This window comes from Panulirus ornatus, chromosome 37, assembly GCF_036320965.1.
Source record: "Panulirus ornatus isolate Po-2019 chromosome 37, ASM3632096v1, whole genome shotgun sequence".
NCBI classification, from domain to species: Eukaryota; Metazoa; Arthropoda; class Malacostraca; order Decapoda; family Palinuridae; genus Panulirus; species Panulirus ornatus.
In genome coordinates, this window is record NC_092260.1 from 24,429,038 (window position 1) to 24,454,773 (window position 25,736).

General features: G+C 43.2%; 1 protein-coding gene across 2 annotated transcripts in view; it reads left to right on the forward strand.

The window, feature by feature from the left end:
- The window catches only part of LOC139760604 (uncharacterized), a 108,583-nt gene that overhangs the window by 55,939 nt on the left and 26,908 nt on the right, over window positions 1-25,736 (forward strand). The window contains exon 4 of one of the 2 annotated variants that reach the window (XM_071683982.1): window positions 2,813-2,890. The exons of the other annotated variant lie outside the window; for it this stretch is intronic. Coding sequence (XP_071540083.1) covers window positions 2,813-2,890 — 78 coding nt within the window. The remainder of the gene's footprint in view (window positions 1-2,812; window positions 2,891-25,736) is intronic. 2 annotated transcript variants of the gene reach the window in all.

Consider the following 25,736-nt stretch of genomic DNA (forward strand, 5'->3'; position numbering starts at 1 on the left):
ATTATACTTGCATTATACACTTTATATTTTTTTTTTTTTTTTTTTTTTTTTTTTTTATACTTTGTCGCTGTCTCCCGCGTTTGCGAGGTAGCGCGAGGAAACAGACGAAAGAAATGGCCCAACCCCCATACACACGTACATACACACGTCCACACACGCAAATATACATACCTACACAGCTTTCCATGGTTTACCCCAGACGCTTCACATGCCTTGATTCAATCCACTGACAGCACGTCAACCCCTGTATACCACATCGCTCCAATTCACTCTATTCCTTGCCCTCCTTTCACCCTCCTGCATGTTCAGGCCCCGATCACACAAAATCTTTTTCACTCCATCTTTCCACCTCCAATTTGGTCTCCCTCTTCTCCTCGTTCCCTCCACCTCCGACACATATATCCTCTTGGTCAATCTTTCCTCACTCATTCTCTCCATGTGCCCAAACCATTTCAAAACACCCTCTTCTGCTCTCTCAACCACGCTCTTTTTATTTCCACACATCTCTCTTACCCTTACGTTACTTACTCGATCAAACCACCTCACACCACACATTGTCCTCAAACATCTCATTTCCAGCACATCCATCCTCCTGCGCACAACTCTATCCATAGCCCACGCCTCGCAACCATACAACATTGTTGGAACCACTATTCCTTCAAACATACCCATTTTTGCTTTCCGAGATAATGTTCTCGACTTCCACACATTTTTCAAGGCTCCCAAAATTTTCGCCCCCTCCCCCACCCTATGATCCACTTCCGCTTCCATGGTTCCATCCGCTGACAGATCCACTCCCAGATATCTAAAACACTTCACTTCCTCCAGTTTTTCTCCATTCAAACTCACCTCCCAATTGACTTGACCCTCAACCCTACTGTACCTAATAACCTTGCTCTTATTCACATTTACTCTTAACTTTCTTCTTCCACACACTTTACCAAACTCAGTCACCAGCTTCTGCAGTTTCTCACATGAATCAGCCACCAGCGCTGTATCATCAGCGAACAACAACTGACTCACTTCCCAAGCTCTCTCATCCCCAACAGACTTCATACTTGCCCCTCTTTCCAGGACTCTTGCATTTACCTCCCTAACAACCCCATCCATAAACAAATTAAACAACCATGGAGACATCACACACCCCTGCCGCAAACCTACATTCACTGAGAACCAATCACTTTCCTCTCTTCCTACACGTACACATGCCTTACATCCTCGATAAAAACTTTTCACTGCTTCTAACAACTTGCCTCCCACACCATATATTCTTAATACCTTCCACAGAGCATCTCTATCAACTCTATCATATGCCTTCTCCAGATCCATAAATGCTACATACAAATCCATTTGCTTTTCTAAGTATTTCTCACATACATTCTTCAAAGCAAACACCTGATCCACACATCCTCTACCACTTCTGAAACCGCACTGCTCTTCCCCAATCTGATGCTCTGTACATGCCTTCACCCTCTCAATCAATACCCTCCCATATAGTTTACCAGGAATACTCAACAAACTTATACCTCTGTAATTTGAGCACTCACTCTTATCCCCTTTGCCTTTGTACAATGGCACTATGCACGCATTCCGCCAATCCTCAGGCACCTCACCATGAGTCATACATACATTAAATAACCTTACCAACCAGTCAACAATACAGTCACCCCCTTTTTTAATAAATTCCACTGCAATACCATCCAAACCTGCTGCCTTGCCGGCTTTCATCTTCCGCAAAGCTTTTACTACCTCTTCTCTGTTTACCAAATCATTTTCCCTAACCCTCTCACTTTGCACACCACCACGACCAAAACACCCTATATCTGCCACTCTGTCATCAGACACATTCAACAAACCTTCAAAATACTCATTCCATCTCCTTCTCACATCACCACTACTTGTTATCACCTCCCCATTTACGCCCTTCACTGAAGTTCCCATTTGCTCCCTTGTCTTACGCACCCTATTTACCTCCTTCCAGAACATCTTTTTATTCTCCCTAAAATTTACTGATAGTCTCTCACCCCAACTCTCATTTGCCCTTTTTTTCACCTCTTGCACCTTTCTCTTGACCTCCTGTCTCTTTCTTTTATACTTCTCCCACTCAATTGCATTTTTTCCCTGCAAAAATCGTCCAAATGCCTCTCTCTTCTCTTTCACTAATACTCTTACTTCTTCATCCCACCACTCACTACCCTTTCTAAACAGCCCACCTCCCACTCTTCTCATGCCATATATCTGCACTTATTATCTTGAGTACGTTATACTTGCATTATATACTTTATATATCTGTAAATATTATTTTGAGTACATTATCTACTTTATCTATCTACACCTATCATCTTGAGTACATTATACTTGCATTATCTAATTTATCTGTCCACACCTATTATTTTGAATACATTATATTTGCTTTATCTACTTTACATATATCTACACCTATTGTCTTGAGTATATTGTATTTGCATCATCTACTTTATCTATCTACACCTATAATGATGATAATTTATGTCTAATCAGATTCACGTAACCATTCCCACCATCTTTTCCCGGTATATGTGAAGAATTTGGTAAGTACCTTTTCCACTATTTATATCTAGAGTAACTTTAGTTCCTAGCTAGTTTTCTACTTTATCATATCTATATTTTTGCATGTTTCTAGATGTTACTTTCTTCTTTTCTTTTCTTCTTTTTTTTTCCCTGGTACCTTTTGTTCTCAGGACTATACTTAACTTTTTTCCCCACACTTTTTTTTTTTTTTTAAATATTTTCTTTCACGTTTTCTTTCACGTTTCCGTCCCTTCCCCTGCAGCGTCTAGGGGAGACTGTGGTAGGACTGAACGACCTTCTCACTGCCGTTGGCCTCCCGGACGAAGCCACACGACAAAAGGTAAAAAAAAAAAAAAAATAATCCCGGACGGGCGAACTCTGTGGCTCGCCAGCCAGACAAACATCTTTTCTTTTTTGGCTTAGTGGCTTTACTGACGTTGAAAGTGACTTTGGCTTTATTGTGGCTTTGTGTTCGCTAACTTTTTTTGTGTGTGTGTTTGTGTTTGTTGTGTATGTGTTCCATTTTGAAACACTTTCGTCGAGTGTTTTGTGAGATTTAAGTATGCATTGCTTTACCGCGTTGGAGATTTTCTTATTCTTTTTCTAAAAAGCTGTGAATATTTTTGATTTATTCTTTGTTGTTGTGGCGTTCTTATGGTTTGTTTGTTGTTGTTGATTTTGTCCCATTGTGCTCAGTTATTTGCTCTCCTTGTGATGACACTTTCTAAAAGATTTTTTGTTAATAACATTCGTTGTGGCGTTGTGTTCGATTTAATAGATTTTTTTTCATTGTTAAAGACTGCTTTTCATTGCTTTACCCTGATTCGTAAGTATGATGTATTCCTTCATCGTGGCTTTTTGTATATTGCTTTATATTTCTAGCTTTGCTTTTGTGGTTATCTTTACGACATTGTAGTTTTTGTGGTTGTTCGTTTAGAACTGCATTATCTTTTGTGAGTTTTTCCTTTTTTTTCCTAACGTCTTTGTTACAGAATATTGATTGAGTTTTAGTTTACCTTCGTTTTTTTTTTATATACTTTCTTTTTTTACGTCTTCAGTAATTCCTTGTGGGATTTTCCTAACGCTGTCGGACCTTTGCGTCTTATTATCCAACATTCCCAGATGGTCGTTGCTTCTCACTGAATCCCTTATGAGCCTGAAATGCATTCTCGAATGGCTGTAAATATGCTTCATAGTATGTGTGGCAACGATTCATGATGTATTCTCTAATCATCAATATATCTAGGTTTGTTTGTTAATTAACTGTTTGTTCTTTTGTACATTACTTCATTGTATAGTATTCTGGGTGGGTAAAATAATTGTAAATAACAGTTGTGTTGAATAGCAGATATGTGTGTATGTATTTACATGTATATATATTCAAGCCCTCAGGCTGACCCATGTGACACCAGTTTGGGACAAAAGAAAAAAGGAATACTGTTGTATCCTAGTCTCGTAAGAACCTTCATGCTCTAAATGGAAGTTCCATGCTGAAGACAGTGAATGCTTACTCCTCACTAGCCCTACAATCACCACACAGAGACATACACATCAGGTGCTTACTTTGTCGAAACCCGTAGGATAGATGATGTGACCTGACCTCATATTACCAAGCATCTATGGAGTACTAGATTTCATATCAGTTTCTTGAAATGGGTCTTAAGAACAATGACCGAAATAGAGCTGCTAGAATTATTCCTTAATATCTTGAAAGACCGAGTTAAGATGCACGATCTGTATATCTTTGAGATGATAGACAATTGCGGTGATTCCGCCTTAGACCTGACACTTCGATATGAGGAGCCTCTCTTCATCCTGTATGACGAGTGTGGTTGAGTGGAGAGATAGATAGATAGATAGATAGATAGATAGATAGATAGAGAGAGAGAGAGAGAGAGAGAGAGAGAGAGAGAGAGAGAGAGAGAGAGAGAGAGAGAGAGTAAAAAAGAGAAGAGAACTCTAAGCCAGAATACAAAAGTCTACATTAGAGACTAGCTATCCCCTGCGAACGTACATAAGTGGCCACAGTCATCAGAATTCTTCAACGTGCCATCGGCTTTCATTGGTTCTCCGAACGCGGGAAGTTGTACCTTCCACTAACTTGGACGACACCGTTGGTTCCTTTCTTGAGGGCATGAGAAGGGTGGAGATCGCCTGAGGTGGGGAGGATGTCAGTCAGGCAGGGCTTCCCCGCAACTCACCGGGGGCGCGCTACACCAGACCTCGACTCCCAAATCATAGCGAAGCTATTCACTCCTACACACTCTCGTGGAACTTCCCCTTCCCCCCCCCCTCCCCTCCCCACGTCACCAGACACACACACACACACCCACGTCACCAGACGCCCCTCACGTGTGAACCCCCACTGTTAGCGAATTCTCAGAAAACGCCGCATCAACGTCCTGTTTTTTTTTGTCTCCCATCATGCGAGTTCTTAGACTTTCTCTAATTTCAAATTATTTTCCTGTATCTTACACTTTCGTGAAACTCTTTCTTCTTCCACACACAGACACGCACACACACACACACACACACACACACACACACACACACACACACACACACACACATACACACACACACACACATACACACACACACACGCATACACACACTCACACACCTTTTTTCCTACTTTTCACTGAGTTACCAGATCTTTTTACTCCACTTCAGTCGTTGCATTCTTCATATCACCGCCGACATATCCTTGAGTTCGTTCGTTTAGCGTCTCTTCCTATACGTCTCCATCCACGTTCCAGCCTCATTTAACACCTCTGTTTCCCTTTCCACTCTTTTTTTTGTGTGGGAGGGGAGGGGAGGGAGGCTTATCAAATTCTCTCCTCATTCTCCATATACCCTCGAATCCTCTCAACCTTGATTTCCCCCAGGAGCGCTCTCTCTCTCTCTCTCTCTCTCTCTCTCTCTCTCTCTCTCTCTCTCTCTCTCTCTTAGCATCCTGCCGACGCTTTAGGACGACTCCTAACACGCCCGCCCCTCATGCCCTTTTTCCCCTCTCGTCCTCCACACACTCCCTTGCAAAGAACGGATGCCACAATCTATGACACTTGCATGAATGATCCGCGGAAAGAAGGATACTGTTTTCAATTTCTTTTTCTTCTTTTTTTCTTTTCTTTTTTACGAAGCTCATTTTCACGTTCGAGTTTAATGATTCATTTGAAGCAGTAATGTGTGGTGGGTAAGGGCACCACACATCCTTGTTGTGTGGCGCGTAAGGGCGTCCTTCCCTTGATACACTACCAGAGTGTTGATAGTCGTCTGGTTCTTATTCATTACATTTTCTATGCATTCATTCAATGAAGTGTCGTTCTAGAATGAGACGTCTTCTCAAAACAACAGTACATTAGGTAATGGTATTCTTTGTGTGTGTGTGTGTGTGTGTGTGTGTGTGTGTGTGTGTGTGTGTGTGTGTGTGTGCGTGCGTGTGTGTGTGTGTGTTTTAGGTTCCCTTCTACAGGTAACCACTCGCACCAAAGGCAATTTCGGTAAGAGCAATGATACAATGCTGAGTCTCCTCACACACACACACACACACACACACACACACACACACACACACACACACACACCACTGCTTCCATCTCATCGCACGTACGTGAACAAGGACTAAGCCAACACCCGCACCTTAAGGGCTTCCATCAGTGGCAGTGGCGGCCGAGGGAACGGGATCTTGAGTGACCGTCACATGTATCTGTGGACGTAAACTCACAATCATTTCACACATGACGGTGACACCAGGGAACATCCCCTTTACATGCAAGCGTTATGCCTTCCCTAACGGCCGACCGCATCCCGTCAAGGTCGCTTAGAACATGCAGACAGACGCGGTCATGTGCGATACTACCCCAAGCCCACCCCACCCCTCAATACACCACTTATGAGCTGCAGATTACACGCATCCAAGCGGGTTAGAACAAGTTAGGCAAGACTAACCTCCCGTCCATCTTAGTGCCGTGCGCTTGCAACGCAGCAAATGCAGATGTGCATCAATAACATTCGTTCCCGTGATTTTCCCCCCAAAGAGCAAAACTATATATATACACTCGCTGTTAATCTGGCAAGGCAACAGCAGTGCGTCCCAGTTCGCTGGAGGGATTACAAAAGAATGGTCGCCGACTTGGAACGAAGAAATTTTCCTCGCTGCGACTTCAACCCTCACGCCAGAGGATAAAGCTTATTGTATAACCCTATGACAAGACGATATTGTAAAACCTCAGAGATGAATCGTACCCCACGATTCAACACGACTGACATATGCCGACATAACTACACTATGACTTCGACGGTTACTTCATCTCTACCGCAAGTTTATATGAAAAGTTAAAACTCCCCATATCCCTCCCACACCCACACCCCACCAACCCACACACCCAGTGAGCACCGTCCGCATTGGTTCTGCTCCACAACGAATTGTGTCATCAGCAGAGGCACGAAAGCGGAGAGCGTGCATGAGTGACTACTATGAGGAGTTTACCCGTGAAGTCTACCGTACGTGTATGTTTGTGTCCTTGTGGCAGGCAGAGGTGGCGCGGTAATATTACAGGTCTGACTCATTGGCGAGGTGACTTACTGAGACAGTGCAAACTACATGTGGTTTCATAATATATATATATATATATATATATATATATATATATATATATATATATATATATATTCGTTTGTTCCATTCATTCAGCATTCTAACACGATAGAATTAGTCCTTTATATGTTTTTTCTTAAAGTTTAAGGCCTCTAACTTTCCCCTGTGACTTAGTTCTCTTAATTCTGGTACCATCTTTCGTGTTCTCCCGTAATCCTTATCTATTAGCTCTTTGTGCTTCTTTAGGTGCGAGGATACCAACCTTGAGAACCATATTCAACCTAGGATGTGAACTGCTTGTTGAATATATCCTTATCCAAGACTTTGTGTGTGTGTGTGACTGTGTGTGTGTGTGTGTGTGTGTGTGTGTGTGTATGCGTGTTGTCCTGCCGACTGAGAGGAAATGTTTTGAGGGCTTTTCCTATTGCCGCCCCTGCAACCTAGCTCATACACGTATGAGGCTTGTAATCACGAAGACTGTAACAAATATGATCACGAAGCTTGAGAGAAAAGGCGACACGCAACATATTCATCTCTTTCTTGGAAGATATGTTTCAGTACAACCTTAAGTACTACTTTTGACTCAAGACGTCTTCCTGTGCGAAGTTCTCTGAGGGTGGAGCTGTTTTTGCCTGGCTACCGTTACCTCCTGCCACTCGCCGCCTGAGGCCTCCGTTAGCATAGTTGCCGCTTGGTACCACAAGAGCATCGAGTCCTATAAGGCCTCATAACACCTTTTATTTTGTCGAATGATTCTATATGTATATCTCCCTATTGTCCTCTTGATTCCCAGAGCTTAAGTCTCGTCGCGATATGGGAAAACCAAGAAACCGCATCAAATGTTGCCACGTGCTCAATGGTCCAGTTTAAAAAGGATGAAGATAGTAGATTTGTCGAGGAAATAATCTGTAGTAAGAGAGCGAACTCTTCACCTGGCGATCAGAAGGAATTCTTACGTTTTTCACTGCGACATAAGAGTAAAAAAAAAAGAAACTGTTTACTGTTGTTTTCATAACGCAGGCACAATTACGAGGCTGATTACCGTATTTCGATATATAAGAGAGATCAGTTCCACATCTTCCTTCAACAATGATGACTTCATTTTGGTCATGAATACATACCTATAGGAAAACCGTCTTTGTCTAAACTATATGCAAATGTAAACTGTTCACTTCGACTTACACTTTAGGCATATCATGAGGACGAGTTGACTTAGCCTAGAACACTTTAGATATATCATGTAGACGGGTTGGTGAAGTCGAGTCATGCGACGACGAAGGGCATGTGTCAGTACACCTTCAGCTACCTAGACTCCGGACGAAGCCTATGTTTTACAGTGTTGCCTGAGACCCTGACGAAGGCTTTGCGTTAGCACACCTTCAGGACGAATCATTGCTACTGAGGAGGACCCTGACGAAGGCTGTTCCTGACTACAGTACCATCCGGACGTATTGGTTCTGCTCAGAGACCCAGACGAGAGCCAAGGGAGGCGGCAGCGTGAGGCGTCCCTTAACCCTCATTAAGATGCTGGAACACATCCTCCTAAGTATTCTCTCCATGCCGCAGCATTGCCTCGGTGTCACAAGCACAGCATCATTACAGCATCTCCAGTCATACCACGAAACACGACACTGATGCCATGAAGCACTGATGCCATAATGCACGGAACTGATGCCATAGAACGAGGCATTGATACCATAAAGCACGGCACTACTGCCATAAAACGAGGCATTTATGCCAGAGAACACGGAACTGATGCCATAACATGAGGCATTAATGCCATAAAACGAGGCATTGATGCCATACAACACGGCACTAATGCCATAAGACGAGGCATTTATGCCAGAGAACACGGAACTGATGCCATAAAACGAGGCATTGATGATAGAATCAGAGCGTGAGGTTACTTTCCTCTTCCACATGGCTTCGTAAAGTCATCGCCATCAACGCTCCTTGAGCATAGTCGGCGTCGTAAACGCGGCATTGATGTGATCAACACTACACAACGGTGACGCACTCATGTATGATGTTAGCAGCTACCATCGTCACAACGCGTCACCATGAGCAGTGTCGGTGCAAGATGGCTACACAACAATGACGTCAACGCCGTCAACGTCAGCAACAGGACATTCAGCGTCGTCGTCAACAGGAAATTGCATAAACCTCAGAAATAAACAGGAGGATGGTGAAGTTTAATGACTTCCAAAAGCGTACTGTTAATTTACACTGCTAACACAGCATGGCATCATCAGCATGGTATTAACTTCAACATTTTAAGCATCAATCTTGTGTTCATTAATATTTTACCCCCTCCTTAGGAAAATGGACGGTTCCCTGTTAAACCAACAGAAAATTAACAACTTCATGTTCTTGACGTGTCATGGAGCGTTGTTCGCCTTTTGGTCACGACAAGACGACTTTCCAACACGAAGGTACAACTCGAGCACAACTATACAACCCTTGGTGAAGGTTGACTTATCCTTAGACATGACACTCGAGGGTTCGTACTGCCGTCATGCTGAAGGATTGTACCGTTTGTACTCTAGGGATGAAGCTCTCCATTCCTTCATCCAGTTACCCTTTATATACCCATTCCCTGGCCAACAATTGACTAGACCTCCAGGTGATCTGGCCGGAATGAGACCTCGCCTGCGGATCAACGAGCCCTGCTTAACCCGGTTCGTATTCCCTCTTGTTGATGGCAATACTGGTCATTTCTTGGCCATCGAGATAATGATTATGTCTGTAGATGTGCCTCCGGCACCTTGTTGTGTTATGCGCAGAACTTTATCATTGCTAAGCGGTATATCTGCATCGGAGGAAGTGTTTGATCAGTTAGGTCTGTCTGTATGCAAGATCAGGATGTAAATAAGTCTTGGTCGTGTTCAGTCAATATGTTTATGAAGGTAGAGAAGTGAATGGAGGTCTCAGTTTCACTCGTTAGTTAACATACAAAGTATGGAAAAGTAGTAGAAGTCCATGCTTCACATCATTTAGCAAAGTAGACCCAACTTGAGGAAAGGATGGATGTGTCAGATTAAGGAAGGATCGTATGTATATCATTCACCTGATATGTAAATGAGAACGGAGATGAAGACGGTGTACTGACAGAAAAATAACTTCGTTGTCTACCGCCGCCATATCTATGCTGAACCAGTGCAGCAGGTCATCTTGAGAATTGTTGTGGGAAAAAGATATTCAGAGAAAGCTTTCGTGGTGGACACATAGTCAGGGAATTCTGTATAGAATACGCAAACCAAGAAGTGTAACCTGACCTGGGAACGTGACCCCTAGGTCAAGTGACCGTCTACAAGGCCAGGTCACATCCCATCGCACCAGGACAGATCGTTAAACAAGGACATAAGTCGTCACAACATAAAGAACAGTATTCTTGTTCCTACTGAGAAGACGAACAAACCTCATCTCATTTTCAGTTCTCTGAAAACGTAAATAAGTTCATTTCACCTCAGTAAGTTCCGTGAAAAAGTATGTAGTAGATATTGTTTTTATAACTCCACCATCATAGTCACTGTTACCGGAGAACAGACTTTATATACCATTATGAATTAACACTTCCTGTGTTAATCAAATGATATATCAACAGCTTTGTAAGTTATTCTGATCTTTCTTTTATTACGTTATTCATAGTTTGCACTACATATGACAAGATGGACAAGGCTGGATCTTTTATGTGTTGCTATATCAAAAACTCCATCATTAATACTCGATTATAAACACTGCATGTAATCGTGACATGATTATCCAACTCTTTCACCTCAGTGAGACACTGAAGAAAAGTGTCAAGAAATGGATATTCGAAGTCCGCGTTCAGCCATTGGGACGTGGTGCTTCCATTTGCTAAACGAGTCAATAATGCTCTCTTTATCAACTTGTCCAAATGTACTTGTCGTCGGTGAATGGCATCTACTGTTATCTCCCATATCTTGACGTTGTTTTCGCCTACTTTCCATCGTGGATTTAGTTGTTTTCACACATACTTCACGTGTGTGGCGAGAGATTCGTGTGGTGCGAGTATTTACCCATGACGTCATTGCACCTTCTGCTGCCATTGGATGAGATGAGAGGAGTGGGGAACCCCTGGCAATCAATATAAAAAAAAGAAATCTCACAAGTTTCTACATATTATTCGTATTTTATCTTTGTGCTGCATCCACAGAAACGTATACCGTTAATTGAAGGCCAAAGTTCATTTAAATCTAGACGTTAGGTACAATATATCAAAAGGCAAAGAAAATATCAACTGGTAACTCGAATACTTCAAAGCATATATATTCTGTGTCCTGGTCAGTTCCCCGTGTATTTCCTTGTTGTCAGAGTACGGTGAACTAATCTAAACTTTCCGTTTGTTGTGAAGTAAGAAAGCGAAGTGCAAAGAGATCATGGTGCAACTTATGGTATGTTTCGAACACTGTTGTCGTATACGTGTAGTCGCAGTTGCTATTTGACGTTTACTTAGCAGAAATATTGCTCGAGTGATGTATGTAGGGATATCTTTAATTGACTGTGATTTGGATGCAAATGCCCTCTTTCTGGTCATGCCTTGCTAGTTTTGTGTAGTAAAAGGTCGTAAGTATTGCCCGACACACCGAAAGTTTCAAACGCCAAAGTATTAAACCAGCTGAAGAACTGGTTTCGTGTGGAAGGATGAATCTGGTTTATGGTGGTTTGTGTTCATAAGGTGTTAGGCTACTGACTCGTATGAATCCTGTTGTACAAGATGGGTGTGGAAATGTATTGGCTAAGATGCAAAGGACTTTTTTTTTCATACAGGACTTACATTCCTTACTAGTTACGTCCATGAAGGCCAAGGTGACTGATCAGTAAGATCGTGTAACCCTGGGCAGATCGTGTAACCCTGGGCAATATAACTGGGAGAAGTACATGGCATAGACGGCAAGCTCAGCGGTTCTCGGGATTGTGTGTTAATTTACGATGAGGCTGTTATGTATCCTCAAAGGTTACGGCACATTCGTGAATCAAGCGTTGTGTTTTACATTCTGTTGTTGGTGTTTTCCCCATAGAAGCGATATCCCCAAACACCTTAATACAGCTCTTTAACAGGAATACAAGAGAAATGCAGTCGGCAAAATACACTTGGCTGTAATACTGTTGCGAGACTCAGTCGACTAATGAAATTTAGAATTTTATTAGAAATTTATTGCTTCCCCCCCCTTTTTTTTTTATTATTTTGTTTCGTGTTCTCCGTTCCGATGTGCGACGCCAAGTTTTTTCTAGTTCATTATTAAGTTTAATCAGGGGTCGCGGTGTCATGTATTCAAGGGGTGAAAATTAGTGAAATGGATAACCAACAAATGGGAAGTAAATAGGAAATAGTGATTTGTAGGTAATGAAGCACACTGACCATTTGTTTGTCTATATCAGTTTGCCAAAGACGTTCTTTCTAGACGAGGATGTTCCTAGAGCATCCAGGATTTGGTATATACGAAGTAGACAAGAGTAAATGTTACATGAATGAGACTATTAGAATGAATAAATTTATAGGTGAAGGCATTACCAAGAAGGAGTAGAAAAGTAGAGTACAGGTGTCCCGGGTTCGAGCCTGGCTGTCGGAGGTTTGCATGTTCTATGAAAGTGCGCGTTCCTATGCACTATATTCGTGTTCATATACCTCCGTGCTTGTACACTAAGCTTCTGTGAAATGCTAGCTGCTGGTGCGGTGAGCCTGATGGGATTTGACTGGTGTAGACCTCGTTGCTCATGGATGAGACAAAGGGTATTCGATTACTTGTAATCGAATTGTCATTTCCCTATTACGGGCGATCATAGCCTAGCTGTTAGCGTTCATGACCACGCAAAAGGTCCTGGGGTCGACGCCAACGACGTTTCTTTGCAAACCTGAAGACGACTTTATTGGGTTCGATTACTTTAACTGAGTACGTGAAACATAAAGAACGTTTTACGTTAGGTTAGGCTTTTTAAGTTTCATATCCTGGGTTACGTAACCTACTCAGGCTTTATAAGTTTCATACCCTTGTTACGCAACCTAGTCGAACGGAGGCTTTTTAATCCTGTGTTACGCAACCTAGTCGAACGGCTTTTAGTTATCGTAATCCCGAAGTATCTAACTCTTTTCATCATTGTTTTGTTTTGTATGTGTGTGTGTGTGTTGTGTGTGTGTGTGTGTGTGTAGATAGAAGTCGGTGGTATGCCCGGGGTCTGAAATATATATGGGAATGCGTCAGAGCTGTGCAGCGTTACTGGGGGTGTTTCTCAGGGTGGATAAGATAGGGTGGGTGATGCCCCGGTACAGCTGAACAGTGGTGGAACAGATTGGTAGCAACCTTAGTGGCATGCGGATGTTATTTTACTGTTGAGTGAGCCGGAGGCGTGTAAATGTACAAGGGCAAGGTGTTCATTTAAGAAAGCAGCAGTCGCAGTGAACGTTAGTGGAACTTTTTGAGTACGGTGGCACGACCCATGGTTCCAATGGCTTGGCCTTCTGCTTGGGTGTAAGGCAAAGATCATATCATTATATTTGGATCGTGTACTCGTGCATAGGGGATGAAACATTTTGGGGAGAAAAAGGATTAGTGAAAATGGAAGAAAGCTGAAGTTGAGAGTATATTCCTGTAAGGGAGAAGAATAGAACATGCAAAGGTTCTTAGGTGAAAGAGAAGTTAGATACAAAGTCTTTCAGTAGCCAGCAAGAAGTACTTTTGCTAGGTACAAACAGGCTGTGGAGAGAAGGAAGCAGTAGCGACAGATTACTTTTACCAACGAGGGAAGTTTGGGGACGATGCGATTGATGAAGTACACCTAGGATGTAGTGAGTGAAAATTTGAAGATTAGGTGATATATTAGAAAATTATGTCGGAGTACTTGTTGTTCATACTGTATAGTGAAGGTGTTGTGTGAGCGTTTGTGGAAGGATGGATTTGTTATAGGGGATTGCAGTCTCACGTGTTTAGGGCGCACGGTCAATAGTCAGAAACTTTTTCCGTGTGGAAAAAAGCGTTCCCTATGCACGCTGGAACGAACAGAGAGGTTGTATACATGTATGAATTATGTGAATGGTGTCATTGCTAAAAGGAAGTTACTCTATAAACAGGACATTATCAGTACCGGATCTGGGTCTCCGAGACAAACATTCGGCTTTGTCTAGCGAGAGAAATACATCTCACTTCCTGCAGTACGTCACATGCGGTCGCTTGGAAGGAGCGGTACCGTGTCGTTGGCTTCCGTTTTCTTCCTCGCTGTTATGATTCACTGTTGTAGTCTCACGTTGCCGCCAAGGGCAAAGAAGAAATCGGTAAGCACCACTCTTTTTCCCAGCGACTCCACAGCATTGGGAGAGACCATTATATGTTCCATTTGGTTGTGAGGATCTCTCTCTCTCTCCCTCCTTTCCCGTCACAACACTGTTGTTATGATTACGCTTGCCGTTGGGTTATGGTGGAACGTCGGAACCGCGGTCCGTTTAAACCATCTTTCATATATCTTTTACGGACGGGTCATGAAGGCGGGAGATGACAGATTCCGGTTTAGGTTTGACCTTCAGACTTGACGGTTTTACTCAGCGTCGTCATAACACAGAAAGTCATGTTTTGATGGTTAAAAAGCTGTGAATAAAGAGTTTGAGGTCGGTCCTAGCGTAGATAATCGACAGTCCTCGGAGAGTATATAATTTTCTCCATCGTATAAGAAAGTTTTATAACATAAGTTACGTTTAAATTAGACTTCATCATGGTCCTGGAAATTTTACATGCGATATTTCCTTCCGCAAGATGAGCGAGGCTTTATTTCCTCATGAGTAGAGAGTGCTTTAAAATTGGACTTTTTTTTTTTTTTTACCAGGATGCTGAAGGATCTCACGGTTGGCGACAGATAGGATATGAGTCGCTCGTCCTGCCCAACACTCTTGCTGATTGCCTAGGTCCACTACACGTCATGACTCGTTCTCATCAAACATAAAGATCGTTTTTGCGAAAATTAGAATTTATAAGAGCTACGACTAGATCATGTTAGAGAGTTAACCGATATGTAACTTTCATTTTTTGTTGTTTTGTTTTGTTTTTCCTTTACGTTCTCTTCTGAGGCTGGACAGCATAGCGAAATAGAGAGAGAGAGAGAGAGAGAGAGAGAGAGAGAGAGAGAGAGAGAGAGAGAGAGAGAGAGAGAGAGAGAATGTGTGGTATAGAGTACAAATTACGATATTTCCTTTTTTTGATGTCTTTTTTTTGATGACCTTTGAGCACGACGGTACGACCCGTGGGTGTCATGGCGTGACCTTGTGTCAGGGGTGAGGGTCACGGTCATCATACCCAAGGGTCGTACGGCCGTACTCAAGTGGTTAAATGGAAACCCTAAAATTCGGCGGTACAAGATCCCGTCGTAACATGAATCCAACGCCAGACCCATGTATTGTGGATCATGTTGGGGGGAAAACCAATAATTAGAGTCAGTCACTTATTCTCTCCATTCGACGTACTGATCGTAACCCCTTTTTGGTTCTTGCTCGTTGTTGTAAATGAGGTTATACGAAATACACATAGAGGAAAAAAAAAAAAGGAATATGGAAAATCCAAATCTTAACTAAGTTTGATGATCTCTGACAAGGTCAGATGGCCAAGTACGTTCCCATTGTATTGTCGTACCTTCGCGTGCAAGGAAAAAAAAAAGTGTCCTGCAACAGGTTGAAGTTCGAGGTCACGGTCGTACACGCCTGATCGCAGCTAGAAAAAAGTCCTTTGTCTTCTGTCGAGTCGGAGGGACGAGGGCCGTCATCGTAGCAGTAGCACGCGTTAGGTAGAGATCCCTGTCGAGTCTACCAACAGAACGAGAGGGCTATGTTATAATATCGATTAGGCTTGCCTGTCCGATTCTGTACAAAGTGTTACCTCATTGCCTTAATATGTCACTGTCCCGCACACACACACACAAAAAAAAAAAAAGTTCATAATTGGTTCTGCTCTGACGAGTCCACCGCATTATCAGTATACGATGTCGAGCCTCCACATTGTGGCGTGAGGTATCTGCGCCAGATGGCGATGGCTACCAGCGGCAACCGTGATCATGTGATCGGAAATGCCTGGCTCCAGGTTGCTGCGGTTGTTGTCACGCTCTGGCTGCTGTGGTTGGGGTGAACTCCTGTATTCACGAGCGTGCTCCCGCTTCCGGGCCCGAGTAGGGTGAGATTGAAGGAGACCAGGGATTGGAGGAGAACGAGGAGATGGTGCATGGGTTGTGTTGGCTGAGTGAGGAGGGACAGAGACCGAGGGAGATACGTAGTAATGCTAAGAAGCAGAGATAAAAGATTATGTGGCACAGTAAGAAGAAATGTAAGCGGTGAGAGATGCGTGGATGATGAAGCGTAAATACTAGGGATGAAATGTTTAAGAAGCAGGGGGTATTGGAAGTAGGGGAGGGATGCGGGTCAAGTGAAGGGCAAGTCCTGTGCAGAGGAATGCCCAGCTACAAGGGTTGTTGTTTCTCGCCGAGGAAGAGTCTCTTTAACGTCAGCCCGGCTCATGTGTAAACAAATTTCGCAGCGTTGGGGTTCGGTATTGGAGGCACTTCGGAACGCTTGTTGACACTGGAATAATCCACCGTACACCAAGTCATTTAAACCTATTCATTTCTACAGGTTGTATACAGATAATGAAATACCTAAATCCCTCGTAAAATGTACTGGTAACCTGACGCTTCACCTCGACACAAATAGTCGAAGCTTTGAAGTGGTGTGGCTCTTGAGTCGCGATAAATGACTCAAGTGGCCTGAAGTGAGAGACAACCACTAACACAGTGCCGTCCATGCGATGCTACGCGGCTCCGCGTGGTACTAGGAGGGAGCTACTTCACTCCGTGTGCTGCCTACTAAAGTCAACATTCGCGTCCCGGGGTTCGTCGACTGCGGACTGTGCCAAATCATCAGGATGGTGACGGTGGGACCAAATGTTAGCCCATCCTCCACCAACACCCCGCCGCCCTCCTTGCACGAGTGGCCGAACACCCCACCAAGGACGCCCACGCCAACCACCGTTCCCTGGGAGGCGATAGAGATGGTAGAGCTCGAAATGAGCCTACCCGAGTGCGAGGAAGGTGGTGGCGGATGGGCTGCTGTTTCACAGGCCACAAATGAGGCAGAAGAGGTAAGACATCTTGTAAGTAAGACACACGCATGTGATGGGAGTACATGGGGTCTGGTCTAAACGGATGTAGTGGACTACAACTGTTTTATCAAGCATGCGCATACGCACATACGGTCGAACCGGGACGCATATATGCATACACATAGATCCGTATGTATAGGTACATAGCATACACATACATCCACGTACGTATGAATGAACAAATACATATTTACGCATGCATGTAACTTGTACAGGTACCCAGTCATTATACACATGCATCCACACGTGCAAGCATGCATATGCACCCGTACACACGTGTATATGCAAGTACACACACACACACACACACACACACACAAGAATAGATACATATACAGACATATTCGACCAAATACGCTGACATGCATTTACACATAACAAACCAACATAAATTCATACACTGTATTCTAAATGACACCAGAGTATTTACAAGGACTGTGATTATATGATGTCGTGCATTACATATACGGAGATGCATCGAATTTATTATTTTTATTCTCGTACAAGCATGGATGCAGATATCGGCATGTTTCGCGCAAGCAAAGTCGTCCCAACAAGCAACAAACACATGTTCCTCGACGCGCGAACCTTGTCATGCACACAGTTACGAGAGGAATAAACGTGATTAATGTGATTAATTATGTGTTGATTAGGGTTTAGTTATGACACTGATTCGTTATATCCAAAGGTTACTCTGTGTGGAGAATAGTGGCTCTTCTATTACAACGATTTGATGATTCACGATCATTTGAACATGGGACGCGAAGGTTTCATCTCATTGTTCTTGGAATATACCGCTTGGAGGTTGTCTGGGAGGGATTACGTCTCCCCGAGTTTAAGTCATTCAGAGGCCGTCCTGCTAGGTAAGGGGAGCAAGGGTTGCGACACTATTGTCCCTGAGAATGGGGCCTGGTATCCATGTCTGGCACGCTCCGATACAGGATAGATCCAGTTTGTATTATGCTCAGTAATGGACACATATATTTATACCCAGCTCTCATAAACGGACAGATCCAGATCAAACCAGTTTTGGAACTTTTTTTTTTTGTCTCCTCAAGGGTACAACATCGAAATTGTTCATGATAAGTTTGTTTCGAGAGATTACTAACTTTATGAAATTGTTGCAGAAGGGTTTGTTGGCCTGTTGCATATAACTGTTGAGAAATGCAACGACGTTTAACATTTCACGAATATGGTCGAGCACAAAATCTTCAAGGAGCCTCACGAAAAAAGTAAAGACAACTGTGTAAGAATTTCGTGTCGATACAGTTTCTTTTACTTTTTGTCATTGGTGATGAAGCAGCGAATGCTGAGGGAGGGACTTCACCCCCTAGAGAAAGCTGAGGAGGAGCTGGAGGACCTTTCCTCCCAGCCTGTGTTTTCGATGAATTGTCAACTGACTTGAAATTTGTCATTTCTTATCCCGTTTTCTGTGGGAAACCATTTGCAGATACCTGGATTAATTATTATTATTATTATTATTATTATTATTATTATTATTATTATTATTATTGTTAGAAAAATCTTCACACCAGAATTGTGAGGTGTTAATCTCCAGCATCCACCCATCTTCGGAGATCATGACACACGTCAAACCTAACCCGCCTCGCTCATATTTTACATTCGTTCGGACGCCACTGTCATTTTGAGTCCTACCTGAAATGTATTCTAAGAACTGATTGTTTGTGTGCGTCTCTGTGCTTACGGTCGTATGAGTAAACCCGTGCGCATGACAGTCATGCTTGCGATGTGCGTGCTTTCATGATGGCAGTATAGCTTACCCTGACACGACAATGCGTTTCCCTCCTGTAGACTCGTGTAATGAAGTTCCTCGGTAGAAAATAGTGCTTGAGGATTATCATCCGATAATTGTCCACCCACCCAGGACGTACCGATATTGATGAGAGAACTAATCGTTATAGCGTCACTGTGTGAGTCACTGTCCTCCACCGCTATGGCCTCCCGGTGGCTCACAGTCCGCCGGCCGGACGCACCGAGCAGCGGTCGGTCGAACAGCCAGGAAATTCCTCCTCCTCCTCCTCCTCCCCCTGTTCCTTCCATGGCTCTAATTGCATGGGGTGTTGCGTATCTCGGCCAAAAGAGTCTCCCGATCCTCCTACTCAAGATGATGAAGTCCCGAGCGCCGTCAGTTCCCCTTTCCGGCGGATCCTGGACGATTTGGAGCCTATCGAGAAAGTGGAAGACATGACAGCGAAGGGTATTCTGGTGGAGATGGGCAACGTAAGAAGTATACGTGAGTTATTATGCCTGTAGAGAGATTATGCTTTTGTTTTCGTGTAGATTAGCGTTTTGTAGTTTGAAGTTAGATTTTATTTTTTTAGATTTTACCTGTTGAGTAGCTGTAATCGATGAGACTCAGGGAATCATTCGGTATGGAGGAATGGTCAAGGCAAGCCCGTTTTCTCTGATTATTTATTTTCAAAGAAAATGAGTCAGTGCCTCTCTTTAGGTAGGACTGAACAGTTGTTTTCGCTTACGTAAGAAGGAAAATGCATTTTTGCATGATCCCTTCTTTGACACAGGTTATGCATATAGCGTAAAACATTGAAAAAATCGAATAGAACCCGTTATGGCGAGTCAAACAGGATTTGATTCATTGACAATGCAGTTTAGATTGCAAGTAATCAGTTTGTTTCTTGCCTGTATATGATGTGTTACCCAGAAACCTCTCCTATTTTCGGCAAAGGCAAGTTAGGATTTTATACTTCTTAAGACTAAAGTTTTGGACTTCATATAAAAATAATCATTTGCGAGGAAGAAAAAAGAAAACTGTGGACATTTGTTCATTACATTTAAGGTAATGAAAACACAAAATTTAGTCAAGTTTACATACCAGTGTAATATTTGGACATGACTGCATTACTTTTACTGGACGATGAATATGAATTATTCATTGAAAACGATTGGTGGATAACGTAGTGTGGTTATAAATGGGATTTGATCTATTTTTGTCTTCAATTATTTGCACACTTTGATGTAGGACATAAGATGCCAATTATATCTTCAGTTTTCTTTTTATGCTTTGTTTGTATGAAAATTCCCGTGGGGTAGTCTAGTGGTTCAGGGCTGTGCTAGGTTATAGGGTCGTACCTTACGTATTGTTCAGTGGTAGCGCCGTCGTGTTTAAGAATGCCAATGGGTTGCAGAATCGTGCTCTCAGAGACTGTAACGTTATTACTCAAGGATCATAACGTGGCGTTCAATGACAGTACCATCGTGCTCAAGGGCTGCTGCACCGTTGTGCTCAAAGGGTCTTTCGTACCTTAGTGCTTAAGGGTCGCACTGTAACATGCTAAGGGGTCATACCGTCGCGGCCAATGTACGATGATAGCGCCTTAAAAAAAAAAAAAAAAAAACAGGTTTGTGTGTCCTTGGGTGTGACCGTTACCCCAAGCAGTCTGCCTCGCTTACTGTTTTCTGACTCGTTGGGCTACGGCTCTCTCTCTCTCTCTCTCTCTCTCTCTCTCTCTCTCTCTCTCTCTCTCTCTCTCTCTCTCTCTCTCTCTCTCGCCTTCGCACGACTGTGAACTGTTATATACTCTGGTTACGCAAGGCGGAATTCCCCCCTATGACTTAAGCATCCGTGGGGCCCTTGGGGGTGGGGGGGGGCATTGGATGGTGGGAGGCGGAGGCAGTGTTAACTATCGGTCAAGAGGAGAGTTAAAGGAAAAAACTTGTCTGATGAGTGTGTGTGTGTGTGTGGCCTTGTTGGGCCGTCTGAATGACTGCTTGTGCAGTACCCCCCCCCCCCCCCCCCCCACACACACACACACACACACTCACACACTCACACAAATATTGAAATAGCACTCGAGTACATGGATAAGGATATAACAAATAAGTTATTCACATCCTACATGCGAGTAGAACTGGTTGCTGTAGTCTGGTTGCTGCTGCACCCAAGAAGGTCGAAGAACTTATGGAGAAGGTCGAGAGGAGGGCTACGGATGTGGTGCCGGAATTTAAAGAGACGAGAGTAAAGGAGAAGGCTTGAGGTCTTAGATTTGCCTACCAGTGAAGAGAGAGAAGTAAGGGAAGACCGGATCACAGTCATTACCATTTCAGTTCAGTTGATGATTTAAGGATAGAATATTAACCAGAGGATACAACCTGAATATCAAAGAAGAAACTTGTTATGAAGGAGTTAATGAAGTATTTTTATAGTATGAGAATGGCAGATGAATGGAATAAACTGAATGAGGATATAATAAAGCGGACAGCTTGAAGAAGTGTAGGGAAAAAGTAATGTATGATCCTCAAGATGGTTTTAGGGTTGGGCCCATGCGACTGTAAAGCTCTTTCCCCCGAGAAGGTAGTTTTAAAGATATTTACTGTGTAGATATACAACGTATTTCAGTGAGAGTATGGGTTCAAGGCTCATGTCTAGTGGGGTAGGTAGAGGCCTGTATAGAGCGTACAGTGGGTGCAGTACATCGACATAGAAGGGTGATAAGCGGGCCCGAGTGGGTCCAATGGACCCAAAGGGATCCCATCCCATAAGAGAGGGATGGAGGTTCTAGGATGCATCAAATACATGATATATAAGTACTGGAAAAGTAGTTTTTTACGCACACACACACACACACACACTTACACACACACACACACACACACACACATACACACACACACACACACACACACACGCACACACACACACTACCCCCCCCCCCTCACTCGCTATCCAAGATTGCCTTGAGCAACGAGACAAGCATTTCATTAGACGGTTTGCCTGGGGTGTGGGGGGCTTCGTGCTCCGTACTTACTTATACCCTTCCTTAGAACTTCCACGTATGTTCCTCCTTCGTCCCTCCCTCCCTCATATCATCCCTATACCCTTACCTTGCTCTCTCTCTCTCTCTCTCTCTCTCTCTCTCTCTCTCTCTCTCTCTCTCTCTCTCTCTCTCTCTCTCTCTCTCTCTCTCTCTCTCTCTCTCTCCAGGAGTTTATGTCTTCATAAACTCTGCTTTTATTTACGGTGATAATTTGTGTGCACGCAAGTTTACTCCTAAGGCCTTTTTTTTTCTTTTGTATTCCAAGAGACATTTTTGGTTGGTTCCCTTGGCAGCAGCCGAAGCATGCATGTATACAGGATCCCTCATGTTTCTTTCGAAAGAAGGCTGAATATCAACCATTTAGCTCGATATGTTCTTTTTTTGCACAAAGTTTTAGCTGTATGCTGTTGTATCTGAGCCCTTAGCTGTGTATATATTATGTCGCAACCCATTAACTGTGTATATAATGTTTATGTAATTACCTGTTTGTAATTATCTGTTCGCACACTCGTGGGGTTCCATATATTGAACATTCTATGTCATACCTTTCTCAAATTTCTCTATGCTGTCGGCTTTACTCTGTCTTCAGTCATCTTATACTTTTCGTCCAACACTCTAATAGAGTAAAAGTACTTCCTTCCATCTTTTTCTAACACTTTTCTTACATGATTTCATGTTATGGCCTCTGGTTGCTCTATCCCTACATCTCTCGAGCGACTGTTCACTGTCTACGTCAACAAACTGTTTTGAAACTTTAAGCTTGTGATCAGGTCTCCCCGCACCCTTGTGTCTTCCAAGGAGGGTAAGTTTAAAACATATAACCTTTCTGAGGCCGTAAGTTCTGTGTGAAGATTTCACAGGCTTTAGCTGTGTATAATGTAACGCTAAGCCTCAAAATGTGCACAGTTATGTGTTTGAGTCGTTAGTATTCAAGGTCTTATAAGGCCATGAATGTGGGGAAGGATTGGGGGGAAACCTAGGATATCCCCAAGGTAGGATGAATTACTCAGGCATCCTTCGTATTCGCCATTGAGTGGAACCATGTGATTTATCAAAAAGGAGAAAAATAAAGGCATCAGCATTTCTTTTAACGCGCTTTACTCATTGGAAATGACAGTGATGAGAAATGATAACATTGAAGGAACCGTGAAGTTAAAAAGGGAGGGTGTACGTCGATTTTAATGGGGTATCCCTTACAGGACGCCTGAGGAGATAGGGTATCGCAATTGTTTATATGGCCGAGCGGGTCCAGTGTCCGCTGACTAGACTAGGGGCGTTTTCTCACAACTCCACGTTCAGTGCTTCATTTTTAACAAAAGGTCAAGAGGAAGTGCTCGCCGCTGGTTGGGAACGTTGCTGTTTTGTGAGGTTATGATACGTCGCCATGTGTTGTTTTTCTTGGGTCGTTCCTTTACGTGTGTTTGTGTTAGTATAAATTCGTACGTGTGTGTGTGTGTGCGTGTGTGTGTGTGTGTGTGTGTGTGTGTGTGTGTGTGTGTGATTACCTACTTGGATACTACAGGGAAGAAGTTCTACACTCGTGGATTTCCAGTTTCTTGACTTTTCTCCACTATCATACAGCTTTTTAAACTTTTGTATACATTATTTAACGCTCAGTTTATTCCATTCATCCATTACTCTTATACTGTAAATATAATTCCTTACATCTTTTCTAACGAGTTTTTAGATCATTCTCGTGTTTTGGATTCTGAGTGTTGTATCTTTCCTTCTTTCAAAGGAAAAACAAGTCACTGATGTTGACAAACCGGTTTAAAAAACTTAGAAGTTGTGATTGTTACAAATTTATGGCCTTTAACCTTCAACTCCCGCTCGTCTTTTTTTTTTCATTATTTTGTTATCTGTGATGCCTTCCTTTGGACATTCTCTATTATTTCTTTGTAATTCTTTGAGCGCGAGTGACAGAACGCGAGAATTTAGGATCTAGCTCTTTTGTTATAACTGATGTACATTCAGTTTATTCATGCCTTGGAGACTCTCGGTAATGAGAGCGTACGGGAGAGACATGTCTCAAGTTGGTGCTGTGTGCCGACTAAAGGGGCTTGACTCTACTCAGGCCATAGCGTAGGAATGACACGACGTACAACACGAAAGTCAGTCACCCTTTGGACACATGACAGGTACTGTTCGGCAACTCATTTAGACGCATGGGAAGAATGTTGGTCAGCCTTAAGACGCATAATCTGAGCGATGGTTATTACTCTTTGGACGCATGATACATGACGCGACAGATGACCAGCCTTTTACGCATGACAGGAACGTTGGCCAACCTTTAGACCCATGAACGATGGCCAACTTTCAGACGCCTCACACATACGTTTGTTACCCAGCCATTTTGACGCATGGTACACACAATAGCCCGCCTTTGGACTCGTGACACTAGCGATGCCTTTAGTCGGTACATGACTGGCACTGACTCCGACGAGTGACTCCAGGAAAGCGCCGCTCGGTCGTTGACGTCATATGCCAGGATTGCTGACCATGATGAAAGAAGCAGGCATACCGCCATGCCTCAAAAAATGACCGTGCAACACTGCGCGAGCTTGCGAGTGAGTTACGACGCTGCGCGAGTTGGTTGCCGTTTCAGTGAAGCATAGGATACGACCTTCCGATGGAACTGTCTTTTCTTTTATCGTGTGATTAGTTACATATTGTGTGAGAAAAAAAGGAGCAAATCTCTCTCTAGTACATACACTGTAAAGAAAAAAAAAAAAAGACGTACACTCCTTACCTACTTTGTGAAGATCATGTTATTGTAGAATGTTGGTCACTTAAATCTGTAAGACATTTTGGTATTTTCCCTGACATGTTCTGGTTGGAAAGGTAGCGGCGTGGCTAGTATTCCTCCTTCCATCAGTCGGCATAACTTGTTTTTTCTTGAGTCTCCGATGCTGAACTGAAGCGGGCACCTCAAATACGAGTGTGTGTGTGTGTGTGTGTGTGTGTGTGTGTGTGTGTATTGATGCATTCTAGGGTATAGGATTCGCCAGAGCATGTATTAGAGCTTCAAGACAACAGTGATGTACTGTTGGCTCACTGGCTGACATGGTCTAATAATTACAAAGGAAATGTCTGTATAGTTTGAACACGTAATCAGTGAACCAGAACGTTCCTGGTGTTTACCTAAAAATGTTGGTGTTGAAACCCTTGGGCGCGATGGTATGACACCTAAACTAGACGATACGACCATTGAACACGACCCTTGAACACGACGACAGGACGGTTGAACACAAAGGTACGACCCTTGGGTATGATGACCCAGCTTTTCTAACCAGAGGGTTGGTATCAAACCTAAGGGTCGTATCAAAGGTCTTCAATCGGTCGCAATGAAGTCACTGCAACAAAATCCAGATAGGAAGACAGTGAAGATTCTACACCAATTCTGATATACAGAATACTTTTCCGAAAGACATATAGAAAAAATGATCATTGAATACAACGTTAGAATATGTATACCACCCTAAACCACAACTAAATGGAACATCAGGAGTTAAGAGAAAGAACGTATAAAACCTGTTGTAGTTGAAGGAGTTAACTGATATGGCAACATCCAGCCAAACATACCGGCCCCGACTCCTGGTAAAATCCCAAGCCAGTCTACTAGCGGACGTGACACTTGCC